The 18078-nt window shown below is 28.0% G+C and overlaps 1 protein-coding gene across 1 annotated transcript; it reads right to left on the bottom strand.

Moving 5' to 3' along the window:
• Positions 1–543: 543 nt before the first annotated feature.
• Positions 544–18078, bottom strand: LOC106615052 (LIM and SH3 domain protein Lasp). The gene is made up of 3 exons (XM_070109928.1): positions 17664–18078; positions 2795–3261; positions 544–2731 (listed from the first exon to the last, which is right to left on the bottom strand). The coding sequence occupies exons 1-3, from the start codon at positions 17682–17684 to the stop codon at positions 1069–1071; spliced, it is 2151 nt and encodes a 716-aa protein (XP_069966029.1). The 5' UTR covers positions 17685–18078; the 3' UTR covers positions 544–1068.

Here is an 18078-nt window from a genome sequence, read left to right as displayed (position 1 = left end):
GTTTTCAATTCCTATGATATGACAAATTTATAATTATGAAAAGCCTTCTTAATTTAAAAGCTGTATTACCGGTAAAAACCCCAGAATTCATAATAATTCATTCATTAACATTCTCTGGTGCCGGCCTCCGCTACTGAACGAATTAAAGAATAGTATTTGTGGTATAATCCGCCTAAAAGTAGACCATAATTTCTTAATAGTCATTAAGCCTAAGGAAAAAGTGAACTAGTGGAACGTTTTTAATTTTGACGTTAATTTTTACTTACCTACAAATAAATGTATCATGAAAATATAATAACGATTTTTCATTAATGTGTATATAAGTAATTTTATTAAGCACAATGTGAAAAAGTAGTTTTTATATAACTTAAATGCTAAATATTGCACAAATCTAATACAATTTGTTATAAAAATTATTTTTTTTAGTCTTTATGTAGTTAGTGTGAATAATAAAAAAAAAATGAAAAACATAAATTGAATTTAAATAAAGTAAAAAAAATATATAAAAAAATAAATGTTTTTTTTTTAATTTAATACAAAAATTTAGCAACATTTTGGAGGCCATAATTTTTTATATATAAAAAATAGAAATTTTATGAGAAAACATTTTGAATCGTATAAAATCTTGTATATAAATGAAATTAAACTGATTTGCAAAAGCAAATGTAGATACGATTTGAATTTTGCAAAGTTGAACATTTTTACTTAGACTAAAATAAAAGATTTTTAGAAAGTACACAAAGATGTAGATAGATATAGATGTAGAAAATATTAAGAAAAATTCTTTTTTCTTTTGAAATTGTTTTAGAGAAAACATTTGCCCCGAAATGTTGCTGATTACGTTCCAAATTCGGTCGGGTATTTTAATGTTGTCATGCAACTCATTTTTTCAAAACATCAATGTATTTAGCGTTTGTTCCAACATTCGCCAGTTTGTAAGTAAGAAAGTAGAACATTTCGGAGTTAAAAGAAGCTCAACACGTTAGATGCATTTGAAAAATCATTGCAAGTGTTTCACTTGTTCACTTGCGTTTGCTAAGCATAGTACTAGCGTCTTCGAAACACCACTTAGCTCTTCACCAATGCTGTGGTTTTAAACTCCACCGCTGTGCTCATTTGAGCGCCCAAATTTTCGCGCACAAATTTGCGTATTTTCTGCAAATGCTCATCTACCTGCACATCGGTTGTGACCGCGGTGGTGCTCTTCAACGCTGGCGCACCGCGTTTACGATTTACGCGTCGCAACGCTTTGGCGCCATGCGCGTGGTAATTGAATGGCTCCGGTTTAATAGCGGCCGAACGCTGATGCGCATGCTCTTGCTCTGAGGCGGCAAGCGGCAGTGGCGCATCATAGTCAAATTGTTGCTGCTGCTCCAATTGTTCATGTTGCTGTTGTTGTTGGTGTTCATGCAACAATTGTTCTTGCAGTTGCTGCTGGTGTTGGTAAGCGGGCGCGGAAGCGGCGGCGTGACGCTCGTATGGACGCACTGACGGCAACGCATAACTGCCGGTGTAGTCCGCAGCGCCTTTCTCGCTGTTTTGCGTGTAAATCACTTTGGTGTGCGTTTGACGTGGATTATTTTCACCATGCGCTGTGGCAGCTAGCTCATGCTGCGCTTGTTGGTGTTGATGGTGTTGCTGTTGCAATTCCTGTTCTTGCTCCTCCTCCTGTACATAGATGGGCTGGTGTTGTAGCGCAGCAGCGTGTGCGGCATGCGTCGTATAATCACTTTGTGGTGCGATTGCCATGAAGTAGACATTCTGATAGTGATGACTGCCATGCGGGCCAAATTGCGTGCCTGGTGTATAATAGTATTGCTGAATGGCTGATGGTGGCGCGGCTTTTAAGAAATATTGTTGACCATGTTGCAGCTGTTGTGGCTCTAGCGCTTCTTCGTGCTGCTGTTGCACATACTCCACTTGCTGTTGCTGCTCGTGGTGTTGTTGTTGTTGCAGCGCTGCCTGCGGCGCGTGCAGTTTACCCTTGTAGCCTTGATAGATCTCATCGACATCCGAGTAGACAACCGCTTGTGGCGTGGGCGCTATTTGATGCGCGTACGTCACTTCCGGCGAGTAACCGTGTTCCTCATTAACAGCTGGTGCATGCTGTGCGACATGCTGTTTATGCGCTGGTGGTTGCAGTTGAAGTGTGGGTTCCGCGTATTGCTGCGCTGGTACGCCGCCATGTTGTATCAGCGCTTGCTGTTCATAAAGCTGCGCCTGTTGCTCGTGCTGCTGTTGTTGCGCGTGCTGCTGTTGTTGTTGCTGCAGTATATGCTCTTGTTGCAGTAGATGTTCTTGCTGCTGCTGCTGCTGCTGCTGTTCCAAATGTTGGTGCGTATGTTGCTGATGTTGCTTGTGCAGCTCATTTTCCTGTAATATACGCAGATATTGCGCGGCGCGTATCTCCAAATATTGCTGCAGCAGCGTTTGCAAGTGTGAGGCATACTTCGTAGGTCCGGGTATACGCAAAACAATTACCGGCTCCTCATAGCCGCCCTGTGCGCCATGCTTTGGCACGTCAAGCACCTCTGGTGGCTGCTGTGCGCCATGTTTCTGCACATAGCTTTGCGATTGTAATTCGTAGGAGTAGGAGGGTTCGATGCTGACATCAGTCTTGGGTGGATAATAGCCAGGCGCGTCGACTGGTATGTTTTGCTGAGAGTAGGGATAGAACATGAATTTGGGGCGCTCATACTGGTAGCCATTGTGCGCGTGGTATGCGCCATAGCTGTAAGTAAGTAAATGTTTTAAGCATAGTTGCAATATATAATTTATTACCGCTTCTGCTTACCCCAACTCGCCGTCAATGGTGCGCTTGCTATTCTGTTTTTCCGACTCAGTACTGTTATCGTGTTCCACTTTAATTTTGATCTTCTCACCATGCAACTGAAATTGTTTATCCAGCTCATTAATGAATTCAAGATCGTCCGCCGGCAGATCCTTGAAAGCGGCCGTCACATCGGTCACCTTCTTGCGTTTATTTTTCGAGTTCTGCGTTGCCGACGCGGTAACATAACTTGTCGGCGTTTTCGTAGGGCGCTTCTTCAGCGAGTGTACTTTCTTCGGATAGCTTGCCTTCTCGTTGATTTTTGTTGCGTTGTTGATTATGCGGTCGCTGCTCACGTTATCCGTCAACACCGTCTTGCTCTCAACATCCCCAGTTGTGGTTGTTAGTGTCGTATTTGTGCCCTTCGATTTTCCATTCTTAGCGCCATCTATTGGCGAGCTTGCAAACAGCAATGCTACGAGTAGCATTATCTGAAATAGAGTGAAGGAAATTAGTGCGACAAAAATTGTATGAGTCGTGAAAAGATTGCTTGGGCGAGTCTAAGTTTCCTTTGAAGAAATCGTATAACTTAGGAGGTAAGAAATGCAAACACTGCGTGCTACTATTAAACCATCTAGGCAAAAGTGGTCTTTATTCACAAGCCTATGTTCATTTGAATTACGTCTAAGAGTTTTTTAATCTCAATTGTCTCGCGCCTTCGTTGACTATCTGACTTGTTTTATGCTCAGTGTTTGGTACTGAAATATTTGATCTCTGGATTTTAGTGATTTGAGAGATTTTGAGTTTTCGCTGACTGGTATGCTTTACCATGCTTCTGTTATTTCTTCTGATTTTGCTCTTATGAATCTATATCTCTTAACTCTGTTACTGGCATTTGGTTCTCACTCTCTTATCTCCGATCGCCGTTTGTTTATTGTATAACCTTTTATCTCTCACCTCTAGTATCAGGTCTACATCCACGGTCTTTGCTGACCTAAATGGACTTGACTGTTTTTACTAGATCTGTAATTTCGGCAGTCTAATCTTCCCCTTCGTCTTCCTCACCGTTTTTTTTTTGTATAGCATCTGATTTCTGCAGGTCGCTTTTTTGCACTTTAGTCCCTGATCTCTATCTTTAGAGACGTATTTTATTTTTGCATTATATATTCTGTTCCGCGCTCATTTGTTTTGTATCTAATGTTTACTGATCTTCGTACCAAAAGGCTTTTATATTGTATCTATACACTACAGTTTTTGGTTTCGTAATCATTAGACTCTGATCTCTGACCCGGCATATACATATATAAGCATTCCTCGGTTTGCCTAATAATCGGCACAAAAAGAAAGTGAAGTTAGATGACTTATTAAAACTCTTAAGAAAGTATGTGTCCGAAGCTTTTTTTTAATTTTGAAAACCAATTTTTAATTTTTTTTTTTTGCTTTTAGCGTTTTTTATTTTGTTCCCGTTACTATACTCCCCTCAAAATTTGCAACAAATCACGCTTCGTTGCATTACTTGGAATTCTTCGCTCACAATTGACAATCTTTTTTACATAAGTGGCAGCGGACCACAGATTAAAAAGCAAAAGAAAAAAATCGCATAATAATAATACAATAAAAAAAATATTATCGGCAATCATAGCGAGTGGCAGTAGTTTAAAATACCATAGCATACATACAAAACATACATCACACTATGAGATTTGAATGGCAAACAGGAAAAGTGCCATAAAAGCCAAAGATCACTTGTTAAGCATGCCGCGACTCCAATAACAAAAAACAAACAAAATGTTGCTGCTGCTGCCACCAGCCGCCTGGCTTATAAACTACCTGCCACCCAAAAGATGCAACAACCAATAATGTTGTAACAATTTTGGCTAACTGGCTAAGAGCAAACATTTCTGCATATATCCGCATACAAACACATACAGTATACACACATATAAATAGATATAGTTGGCATGTATGTGTGGGTTTTGTTTGTTTTGTCAGCCAAATGACTTCCTGCTTTGAGTTGAAGATGCGAATGCCACTTTAAATTAGTCATTACACTGCGCATATGTTTATTTAAGCGGGTATAATGTTGCAAGTGAAAATTTCAAGCAATTTAAATCTATTTTTAATGATGACACACTCTGCCATATTTTTCAAGTATTTAAAAAGGAAAAAATCGAAGTCAACCTTTTTCTTTAATTATCAATTAAGAACTGACCAGGTAGAGCGAGACAGTTCGGGACTCCGTAATTTCGGGATACGTGTAAAATTGTGTGTTATCTTCTACATTGTTTGGTTTATTAAGGTATAGTATAGTTTTATACTCCTTATACATATAATGCAAAAAAATTCGAGATCAGTGTTTCGGGATTCTGTAATTTTCGGTTTTGAATAAATTTTTTTTGTATATTTTTTTCAAATATTTTAAAAGTTATCGACCGTTATACCAGAAATTCTGACAGACGGTGGAATATTTTTACTATCTTGGATTTATTTCATTTCCAACTGCGTAATGTTAACTTTCTCAGAAATAATAAAAAAATGTATGTCAAAAGTTACCGATATTTTCGGGAATTCTATACATTTTTTATACCCTGAACAGGCTATATTAAGTTTGCCACGAAGTTTGTAACACCCAGAAGGAAACGTCGGATACCCTATGAAATATATACATAAATGATCAGCATGATGAGCTAAGTTGATTTAGCCATGTCAGTCTGTCAGTGTATATATTATACAAACTAATCTCTCAGTTTTTAAGCTATCGATCTGAAATTTTGCAGCTCTACTTTTCTCACTAAGAAGTTGCTCATTTGTCGGAATGGCTGATATCGGACTGCTGCCATACAAACTGAACAATCGGAATCAAGTACTTGTATGGAAAACTCTTTCATTTGACGAGGTGTCTTCACGAAATTTGGCATAGATTATTATTTAAGGCAACAATGTATTCTTAGCAGAAATTGTTCAGATCAAATCACTATACAAATTGAACGATCGAAATTAAGTTCTTGTAAGGAGCCTTTGTATTTGCGAAAGGTATTATAGCTTCTGTGCAAACGAAGTTAACGTTTTTTTTTGTTTTTTATTACTTTTTTTTTATTTTTCGATTATTTTAGTTAGCATCATTATTCCAGCTTTTTTTTAATTACTCTCAACTAGTTATTTTTTTCTTCAATTTCTTTCATTTCTGGCTCTTAAATTTGATAAAATTATTAACAAATTAATTTCCAAAAAATCTTTTTGAGCTCTTGTACATACTACCACGCAATTCAATATAGTTATGTATATCTGCACATTTATGTTATGTTTAGTCAGATATTATTAGTAACTGTCAGCTTAGAATTGCGGCCAAGGCCGAAGTCTGCATTGTTTTGCTTAGAACGAGATATTTAATTTTGGCGAAGATCAAACAAACCACTTGTCAATTCAAAGCTGCAGTCTGCATCCGCTCTAATGTGATTACAAATAATTTATAATTGGAAATTTACTTAAAAAATTGCATATAATTTTTTTTTAATTTTATAAAAAAAAAATTGTTATTAAAAATTTTTAACTCAATTTTTTTATTTAAAATTTTTCATTCAAATTTTGTACTAATTTGTTTTATTATTATTTTTTTTTTTTAATTTTATTAGTGTGCTTATAAATAATTTATAATAAATTTACAAGTAAGCAATTAATTTATAATTGGAAATTTACTTAAAAATTTGCATTTAATTTTATAAAAAAAAATTGTTATTAAAAATCTTTAATACAATTTCTTTATTTAAAATTTTTTATTGAAATTTTGTACTAATTTGTTTTATTATTATTATTTTTTAATTTTATTAGTTTGCTTATAAATAATTTATAATAAATTTACAAGTAAGCAATTAATTTATAATTGGAAATTTACTTAAAAAATGCATTTAATTTTATAAAAAAAAATTGTTATTAAAATTTTTTAATACAATTTCTTTATTTAAAATTTTGTATTGAAATTTTGTAATAATTTGTTTTATTATTAGTTTTTTTTTTTTAATTTTATTAGTGTGATTAGAAATAATTTAAAATAAATTTACAAGTAAGTAATTGGAAATTTACTTAAAAAGTTAAACTAAACTATATATTTTTTTTACTTTATTCAATTTCTTTTTAATTTTATTTAAAATTTTTTATTGTATTAAAACCTTTTATTAATTTTGTTTACAAAAATGTTTATTAGTGTGATTAGAAGTTATATATAATAAGTTTAGAAATAAATAATTAATTTATATTTTAAAAATTAATAAAAAGTGTCACTATTTTTTTAATTTTATTTAATTCTTTTTTTTAATTTTTTTTTATTAAAAATTTGTGTTAAAATATTTTATTAAATTTATTTTTTATTAAAACTTTAACTAATTTTTTTGTAAAAAAAAATTATTAGGGCGATAAGAAATTATATACAATATAATTAGTTTAAAAGTAAATAATTAATTTATATTTTAAAATTTAATACAAAAGTGCCACTATTTTTTTTTTAATTTTACTTAATTTTTGTTTTATTAAAACTTTGTATTAAAATCATTTATTGAATTTATTTTTTATTAAAATTTTTTATTAATTTTTTTTACAAAATAATTATTAGTGTGATTAGAAATTATATGTAATTAGTTTAAAAGGAAATAATTAATTTATATATTAAAATTTAATACAAAAGTGTCACATTTTTTTATTTTTATTTAATTTTTTTAAATTTAATTTTTTTATTGAAAATTTGTATTAAAATCTTTTATTAAATCTATTTTTTATTAAAAATTTTTAATAATTTTGTTTTATTAAAAATCTTTACTAGTGTGATTGGAAATAATTTAATCTATTTTTGGAAATTTATTAAAAAAGTTTTACTAATTGTTTTTATTTTATTAATGCGTTTTTTAATTAATGTAATCTTTTTTATACTCTTTCAACATGTTTCCACAGAGTATAATAGTTTTGTTTTAGTTTGTATTTTAATACAAATTGTTTGTATTTTAATATAAAATGTTTTTAAAAAATTTTTTTTATTAAAATCAATTATCACGGGCGCAGAAGTTAACCATAACAGTGTCGACTGTTACTCGCTAACGATACTTTTGCTACCACTTAGCGGTAATATTATTTAAATTTTTTCTAAACCAGCTTGTCGGCCGCTTGATTCGAAGATACATTCTTCACTTTGTACCTTAGTTCTCACATTTATTAGCCACTCTTCTTCTTGCATCAACTAATTCATTACTATTATTGCAATTAATTGGTTCTTTATGCCACAACAACACCTCTTTTAAATACTTGCAAGCTTATTTTCCCACAATACCGCTTTGCAACTTTTACTTTTGTTGTCGAGAAATGTGACTCAAATGGACATTCATTCAAATTATATGCAATAATAAGCAAAGAAATATGTCAATCATTAAAACCGCAACAAATTTTTTAAACAATAATAGCAATAAATGCATATTAGCATAAATAAATTGTTACAATAAATGGCTTCCCACTCGTCAGATGCTGTTAGACACACACACACAGACGCGTTTATCTAACGGCACATGTGCCAACGCCAAGCGCATTCTTTAAGATTGCAGACTTGTCGTACACGTCTGTGTGTTTGTCTCTATGTATGTTCAAGTATTTTTCTATGCCACGCTTGTGGCAAGCGAAACGTACGCAGCGCCGGTGAGTAAGCAATTGTTGGAGCGTGTGAAAGATGAATATGAGATTTGCAATTGAAAGCGTGATTGCAAAAAACAAAAAAAATGCCAACAAATTAAAAATAATAAGCGCAATGTTTTGTAGAAGTGTGGAAAAACAAGTCGCATAAACAACAACAAATGGAGCAATATATTAAGAAATATATACAGACATTTACCATTCATCGGCATTCATATGCAAACTAGCTGCAGTGTTGAAAGCCCTTGTATCATATAAACACAAATGCGTTGCAAAAACAATGCGTCAGCAACAAAGTGGCAACGATGATAGATAAAAACAACAGGAAAATACAAAAAATTATATTAAAATATGCCAAACAAAGTCAACAAGCGCTACAAAGCAAAGTTTTATGTTGTTGTTGTTGCTCTTGTTGTTGATAATCTAACTAAATATTAATACATATTTAAATGAATTTGTATGTCTGACAGCATTGTCACCTTTGTCGCACAGCAGCCGCCAGTTCATATGTTTTTGCTGCTCTAGTTCAGCAAACAAAAGACTTAAGCAACGAACTTGAAAGGTCTCACTGAAAATACATATGTATGTATAATATATCTTGTGTACAAAGTAATACAGCAGCTAAGAAAATATTATCATAAAAAACATTAAATGTGCAATTTAAATGACCTTCAGCTATTTTTGAATTGATTTATTTTTTTAATTTTGAAAACAATGTTTTAAAAATTACAAAAAACTGTAATTTAGTCGTATATCGTAAAAATAATAGGAACACACAACAAACACATAAAATATGCAATCAGAATAACCTTTAGCTATTGTTTTTTTGCAAATATACTTACATATATACCAAATATATTTTTTAAAACATTTTTCAAAATATTTATAATAAACTTTTATATCAAAAAATAATAAAAAAATATATCGTAAGCAATTGTAATAACTTTTAGCTATTTATTTTTAAACTTTTTAGGAAAAAAATAATTTAATGGAAAGTATATAATACAACTTTATAACGGAAAAACGTAACGAAAATGCAGTTGAAAAGTTCAGCAAGTTTTGATTTTATTTTTATATGTGAAAAAAAAATGTTTTAAAAATTAGCAAAAATATATTCCGATTTACCTTAAGCTATTTTTCTACAAACTTCTATAATTTTTAAAAACCTAAAATTACAAAATTATTTAATATTATTTAAAAATATTATATTTTTAATAATTGATAAAAAAAAATTATTTTGAAATAACTGTTTCTTAATTGTTACAATTTAATAAACAAATATTATATATTTAATATAATAAAAAAATATTTTCTTAATTTCTACATTTTAGTAAAAAAATGTTTGAAAATTTTGTTACAAATATTTATACATAGTTTTCAAAATTTGAAAGTTTGGTTTTTAATTTTTAAAATTTTTAATAATATCAATTTTTGTTTTCATAACTTTTTCAATTTTTTTTTTAATTTTTAAAATCAAAATTATTAAATTAAAAAAAAAATTTATTTCAACTTTTGTTTTAAATTTTTTTAAAATTTTTTAAAAATTTCTTAATTTTTCCGATTTGATAAAAAATAATATTATTTTATTACTATTAAATAAAAATATATTTTAAAATTACATTTTCTTAATTTTTGCAATAAAAAAAAAAAATTATAAATAATAAAAAATTTGAAATACTTGTTGCATAATTTGTAAATTTGAATTGAAAAATTAATTATAGAATTTAAAATTTTTTAATTTGAAGATATTTAATTTTTCAAAATTTTTTTTTTATTACTTTGATTTAATTAGTGTTTTGATTTAAGTTTTTATAACGATTCTAAAATTCAGATTTTATCAATTATTTTAACTTTAAATTTATTTTATAAGTTTTCTTTGAAGAACTGTGTTTTAATTTTTAATAAGCCTTAAAATTAAACAAATAAACAAACTAATTAGTTGCAATTCAAAAAATTAGTTGACATAATTTTCATGGTAAACTTTTGTTGTCTAATTTTTTAAATTAAAATATTTAACAACTTGAAAATTTTTATATTTTGGTTTAAGCTTTCATATATTTTAATAATTTGCGTCCAAAATATTTTTTTAAATCAAAAAATCGTGCAAATTTGTAAGCATTTTTTTTTAATTATAAAAAAAAATTGTAAATAGTGAAAACATTAAACAAAAAAATATTTATCGCAATTTTCATGTCAAAATAGTCTGCTCTTTGTTTTTGTTAATTGAATTTATTGCTCACGACCATCTCGCAATGCATTTCAACAGCAGTTACTACGACGGCAAAAGCTAGTATCGCAGCAAGTTTGTTGCTTAAGTCTTTTGTTTTACTTCTTTTGCCATCACTCAGTTTTTATTTCATTTTTAATTTAATTTTTTTTTTTGATTTTTTTCAAAAACACATTTGGCGAAAGTGTGCGAGGCGTCTTTCATTAGACAAGTGCAAGTTGTTCAACATGAAATTTACGGAAAAATGCGAAATTTTAGTGTGATGCAATGCTGCGCAAACAAGTACGCACCAACACATTGCCACAGTAAAAAACGTAAAGCCATAATTATGGCTAGACTGTAATTAGTGGTAAAGTGGTATGATAAAATTTTGATGTTTCTTTAGAAAAATTTAGAGTTTTTAATTAATAATGAAATTTTGATAATAAATAACTATAAAATATTTTAAAACTTAGTAATAAAGTATTTATAATTTTTATTTAATATTTGGAAAAATTTTTAGTAGAAAAGATATTATATTGAACTAAAAAAATATAAAAATAAAGGAATGTTTGATATAAAAATTAAATGTTTTCAAAAATTAAAAAATGGCTACATATTGTATAAAAAAAATTAAATAAAAAAAATTTGAAAAATTTAATAAATTTGAGTATGAAAAATCAATAAAAATATTAAAACTAGCTATGAAGCCACAAATCATCATTTTAGAAAATTGTAGAAATTTAAGTTTAAAAAATCTTTAAATTCTATTAAATATATTTTTATTAAAATTTAAAAAAGAATAAAAAGTTTTTTTAAAATATATATATTTTTCTTGCAAAAAATAACATTTTATTTTATTTTGAAATTAAACTTTTAAATTTGAATAGAATTTGTTTTGAAATTTACATTTTAAATGCATATCGTGATTTATATAAAATAAAAAAATTAAATTTCGAAAATTAAAAATATTTAAAAAAATGTTAAACAAAATGTTCAAGTTATAAAGAATTATTTTTTTATCATATTATTTAAAAAATGTATCCAACACTAAGCTAAAAATAGCAGCTAACTAAAAGCACGTTATAGCTTCTTTAAAATCGCAAATTGTGGTCACTCAATAAAGTAATGAAAGTCAAACGCCCTCATTAGTTGCGCCCCATTAGCACTATGCGGCATGAAATCGCTACGTGTTTGTATGTATTTACGCATAAATATGCGCATAAGCTTATGCCGCTTTTCAGCAAACTTTTTTTGTTTATTGTTGTTACTTTGCCCGCTTTTGCTGCTGATCTGCGTGATCTGTGCGTATTGTGCTTTGAACTTGTCTTGGCTTTATTTGGACAATGCGCGTCAGAAGTAGATACTTGACAAACAACAACAACTGTTTTCTTCAGTTTATTTGTGATGAGGTATTATTATTTAAAATTTTGTTTTTATTTATTTTTTTTATAGATTTTTTTCGTTATTTTTCAATTATTTTTTATTTTTATTTTTTTTTTTTTTAAACCGTTGCAGTTGTGCTACTTTTTGCACTAAAATAGCAAACAATAGTTATTATTATTACCTTGCCATTGTTTTTGTTGTTTTTGCTATAATTGTTGTACTATTTATAGCATTTAAAATTTTATTGTCGCAATCAGGCAAACAGCGATGAGCTCAATGTCAAGTGTAAACTGTGCTAATGTGCTCTTTGTTTGTGTGTGTGTGTGTGAAATGAGCACACTGACCCAGCCAAGAAAGCCGTCTGCATTGGTCAATTGTGCGTGTGGCTGCTGTTTACTTGCTCGCTTGGTTTTTCGTGTAATTAATTTACTTGGTCGAGGGCATTGCAAGTGTGAAATGCAAAGCGTTTTGTAATTTTTCAGAGTAATTGAACTTGCACTATAAAGTAATAAAAAGTAATGAACATAATAAATTTAATTAAAAAAATGATTAAAGAGTTAAAGTGTTTTCATTTTAAACAATTCTTGTAACAAATAATTTTCTAATTAATTTTTTGTTATACAATTTTTAGCTTTTTCTTTAGACCTTGAACAGGCTACATTAAGTTTGACTGTCTGTATATACGCGAACTTGTCCCTCAGGCTTTGAGATATCGACCAGGAATTTTGCATACGTCCTTTTGCCATCAAGAAACTGCTCATTTGTTGGAAACGCCGATATCCGACCACTATTGCAAATAGTTGCCATACAAACTGAACGATCGGAAGCAAGTGCTTGCATGGAAAACTTTTTTCATTTGTAGAGATATCTTCGCGAAATTTGGATCATTATCTAAGGCAATAATGTAATCTCCGAAGAAGTTATTCATATCGGTTCACTACAGCATATAGCTTTCATATAAACTCAACGATCGGAAATAATTTGTGTAAGGAATTTTTGTATTTGTGAAGGGTATTATAACTTGGTTGCTACCGAAGTTAACGTTTTTCTTGTTTTTACCTAAATTACTGCAAATTTTATGGCGAAAGCTTTGCTATAATTCTGGAAATTCATTTTCTTTTTCCTTTAATCAAATTTAACATTGATTTTTTTATGACTGGAATCAAAAAATACATCTACATATATTTTTACAAAAGCAAAAAAAATTTCGATATTTTCTTATAATATAGAAAAAATAAAAAAAATTATCTGTGATATCAAAAAAATCTTAAATGTATAGACTTTTAATCTCTACACAATATACATACTCAAAATTAATAAGTATTGAAAATTTCCAAAAAAAATTTTTTTTTCTTAGTTAATTATTTTTCTGAAAAATATTTGATTAATTTTTTTTTGAAGAACTAAACATGTGTGTCAATTTTTTTATGCAAATTTTGATAAATTTATACAATAATTTGAAATCTAATTAAAAATCAAGCAACTTCAATTCAAATTTTAACAGAAAAATATTTAAAAAGATTTTTTTTAATAAAAATTTATTTTGCTGTTGCAAGTAATTTTCTTATATATTTTTGCCCATTAAAAATATATTGTTGTCATTTTTTTAAAATACAATATTTTAAAATTCTGGTTTTGTAAGATTAATAAAATTGTAATAAAAAAATTAAAAGTTTGAGCTAGGACTTATATTTCTTCTTGATTTTAATAAAATTAAATTTTTTTTAATAAATTTTTCTAAAAAAATTCTAAGCTTGAACTTTGAACTTTTCTTAAGTTTATATTTTTTTTGTTTTAAAATAAATAATTTCTTAAATATTACGATTACGAAATTACGAATAGAGAATTTTTTAATTTTTGCTTGCAATAAGACTTAAAAAATTTGGTTTTTGTAAGACTAATAAATTTGGAATGAAAAAATTGAATATTAGAACTTTACATAACTCTTATATTTTTAAAAATTTTAATTTTTTTAAATTATAAAATCAAGAATTTCTTAAATATTTATATTACACCGTTAGAAAATGATTTTTTTTTCTGATTTTTTTTAAATACTAAATTTTTCTTTAATTTCTGAGATATTTCGATTTCAACAATAGAAAGTGCTTTTTTGTTTTTGTTGAATTATTGTTTGAAATAAAGTTTGAAAAACTTTGATGCTGTAAGATTAATAAATTAGGAATGAAAAAATTTAATACATACAAAAATCATATAATCAAATTTTTCCCTAAAATTTACTACAATTTTTAAGTTTTCTATTAATTTTATACAAATTGGTTATTTAAATAATCGTTTTACAATTTCAAATTTTAATTTTTTACATAAATATAAACTAAATACTTTTTTTACAATTTCAAAATTAGATTTTTATGTAATTATTAAAAAATCAAATTTTGAAATTGTAAAAAAATTATTTATTTCAAAATTAATAGAAAACTTAAAATTTTACAATCATTTTTCAGAAAAATATTATTTACTTAAATACTATACAATTTAGCCTTTTTCTCGATTTGTGTCGCAATAAAATAAATTTTTCATAAATAAACGTTTTCTTGCTAAATATTTTTTTATTATTAATTTTTTTTTATTTAAAAACTTAAAATTCGAACTTTGAACTTTTCTTAAATTTACTCAAATTTGTATTCTTTTCGTTAATTTTACAATTAATATTTTTTTATACAATTTCAATATTGCCGTAAATATAGTTTTTACGTAAATATTATACAAAATTTTGGATTTTTTCTTCAAATTGACACATTTAACTAAATTTTTCATAAGAAAACATTTCTTGGTCCAACTATATTTTTTTATTTTAAGCTTTTAAATTTATAAAAAAATTTAAAATTTAATAAAAAAAATTTTTATTAAACTTTTTTTTGTTAATTTTTTTTTTGAAGCAACTTAAACTGGCTATAACTACCGCAGTTAGTTTTATAACAGTAACACCCGCTAGCAAAGCCTTGAGGTGTGAGAGAGAGTGAAAAAACAGCCAGCAGATTTGTTGCGACTTGCTCATGTTGTTGATGTGTGCGCTTGCCGGAAGTGTACGTGCACACTGAGCGCAGCGCAATTAATTTCGTAGATGGTGCTTAGTCAAAGATTTTTTCTCTGTAATTTTTTTTTCTGATTATTTAAGTATAATTGTATGTTTGTTTTTATTTATTTATTTTGCTTTAACTTTCTTCTTATTTATTACGACTACTTTTCACCGCTACTTGCAGCATGTAATTTGGCTGCAATGTTTGCTATGAAGCGCACAAACACGCTCATACATACGTATATATAATATTTGTATGTTTGTATGTGTCTCCTACACACGAGGAGCACTGAACTGGCTGCTGGAGTTCAGCGTTGACTTAATTTTATTTTTAGTTTTGCTTTGTTTTGGCTCCACTGTGGCCTGCTTGCTGTTGTTGTTGCTTAGATTTGCACAATTTTTCACGCTGACTTTTACTTTTATTGATGCACAGCCGGTCGAGCAGCATTTTCGTCGCATAACGGAGGCGTGCGCGCAGACATAAATTACATATTGTACAAACAAACTTTCAAACATATATACATACATTTCATATGTGTTGTTGGTGTTGCCTGCACACCCACCGCACATCCATTATGATGTATTGCTTGCAACATTTGTGAGCAATTAAAACTGGCACTGGTACAGCGCTGCGCTCTGCCCCTCCAGGCACCGCCCGCTTGCCAGTTTTCGGCGCATGCGCCAATTACCGGCATCTTCTGGTTTGATTGAATGCAAATTTTCCACTTTTAAACTAATAACTACTGCGCCCAATGTATTTCAACCCAAATTTTAATTTTCCTAATTTATCTTTTTTACTTTTCTTCTTGATTTTTCGTCCTAATTTGCATATCTTGATGGCGTGCAGCCCGCAACAGGGTATATGCAAAACTTAAAGACAATTGAAACAATAAGAAAGTTTTTATGTGACCCACGTGCTGACGCAATGGGTGAGGTGAAGAGTTTTGCAAAAATTAGTGCAAAAAAAAAAAATTTTTGAAAATTGAAATAAACCCAAAATGATGCAAATTTTGCAATATTTAAAATGATAAATATCAAAAAAGTAATAAAAACACAATAAACTTTCCAAGTATGATATTGATAAGTATGATATAAATATAAAAAAATTAAAAATGTTTTAAAAATAATATTTTATACCACACAAAATTAAACAAAAAAAATGTATATTTCAAAGCTTAAAAAGGTTAAAAAATAAATTTGAAAAAATTCATAAAAAAAATGTTAAGAAAAAAATTATTATTTTTAAAAAGTTAATTGGGCAGCTCTTAACACTAAAAAAATTCCATAAAATGTTACAGTGCTACGTCGCCAACATTCATAATTAAAATAAAAAATAATAATTTAATAAACTTCACTTTAATGGGTTAAGCTTGGTAAAAGAAAATTATAGAACTTTCAATATTTAATGCGTAAAAACAAAATAAATTCAAAACAAAAAATAGGTATTGTTTTTTTTTAATTTTCTTGGCATAAAATAATTTATATGAAAATACTTGGCAACTCTAGACATAAAGTGCTACAAAAATATTAAAAATTTATATTGTTATTCCATTGCAGATAAATAAGCACAATGCTACAACTCGACTTACTCTTTTCTTAAGTGAAAGAAAATTAAATAAAAATAACTGGCAGCACAAACCTTAGCAACTTTTACCCCACATTTTTGTAAACATATTATACAAATTTTTTTCTTTAGTTTTTTTTTTGGTTTTTAGCTAAGTTTAGTTTAAAAACATAGGGTTACCAAAATGCACCAAAATCATGAAAATGCTTTATTTGTGCTTACTGTGCATTTTCTCAGTAAATAAATTTTTCTATTAATCAAAATAATTTAAAAATGTTACTTTCTTTCAAAGATATTTGTTTTTAAATTTTTTTTTATTCTTTTTTTTATTATTTTTATTATTATTTTTTTTTTAATATTTTTTTGAAAATTATTTTATAGGAAAAAAATTTTGGTCGCCATAGGTAGCATGGTTGCCATATCAATAAATTGTGTTTGAAAATAAAAACAACGGTTGAAATAAACCAAATATTAAAAAAAAAATTTAAATTAACGTATTTTTACATTTTTTTATTTATTAATGTTTATTTATTATTTTTATTAGAAAATATTTTTGAATAGTTTTTTGGTCGCCTTCTCCGTTTATTTTAGTAAATTCGTAATACAAAATTTAAAAAAAATATATAAATTTATTTTAGAACTTTCGAAAATTCTGTTTATTATTATATACTTACTTAACGCAAATGTTTTTTGTACAAATTTTCCAAACTATTTTGGTTTTTAACTTTTCATTTTTATTAACTGTAAATTTTCTTCTTTAATTTTTTTGAAATTACGATTTTTAATTTTTTTTTTTTGATTTTGGCAATAAAATTCTCTACAATAAGCTATAAAATGTTTTCAAAATATTTTTAGAAAAATTTTAAATAAAATCTATCAATTTGAAAATTCATTCTACAAATGTTTCTAAAATAATTTTTAAAAATTTTAAATTTTATCTATAATTTTTCTTACTACAAATAGTTGAAAATTTTTCCTACAAAGATTTTTAAAATAATTTTTACTTTAAAATTATATCTTTATTTTTTCTTACCACAAATAGGTGAAAATTCATTTTTTCAAATTGTTTCCACAATTCTTAGGCGCTGGGAAATCCTTGTAAGCGAAAAGTTTGTGTCACAAAAAAAAATAAGTTTTTGTTGCTTTTAGGTTAAACAAAAATTTCGAAATTAATTTTTAAAAAAAATTTCGTTGCACTCGAAATATTGTTGGTCGTTAATTTCACTAAATTTCTTTACAAAAAAAAACGTTTTGCTTTTACAGCTAGTCAGTTGCACCCAACACACACTAGTGTTGTTGTGGTTTAACGTTCACTTTGTTTGCTTTTCTTATTTTCTTCAACACTGAACTCCAACTGCCTTAATAAGTCACATTTAATTGCCAACAATTGCCTTTTGCCTTTGGTGTCTGCGTACTACCAAACGTTGCACTAACGGGTCACTCACTGT

Source organism: Bactrocera oleae, chromosome 5 (genome assembly GCF_042242935.1).
Source record: "Bactrocera oleae isolate idBacOlea1 chromosome 5, idBacOlea1, whole genome shotgun sequence".
Lineage (NCBI taxonomy): Eukaryota > Metazoa > Arthropoda > Insecta > Diptera > Tephritidae > Bactrocera > Bactrocera oleae.
Note: the sequence above shows the minus strand (reverse complement) of the source record. Positions and strands in the feature narration are given on the sequence as shown.

Bases quoted from the DNA above. Each gene is read 5' to 3' on its own strand.
- LOC106615052 (XM_070109928.1), bottom strand. From the start codon at position 17,684: ATGAATTTTCACCTATTTGTG. The intron at 3,262-17,663 runs GTAAGAAAAAAT...ACTCTATTTCAG, and splicing joins TGAATTTTCACCTATTTGTG to ATAATGCTACTCGTAGCATT. The intron at 2,732-2,794 runs GTAAGCAGAAGC...ACTTACTTACAG, and splicing joins ACCATTGACGGCGAGTTGGG to CTATGGCGCATACCACGCGC.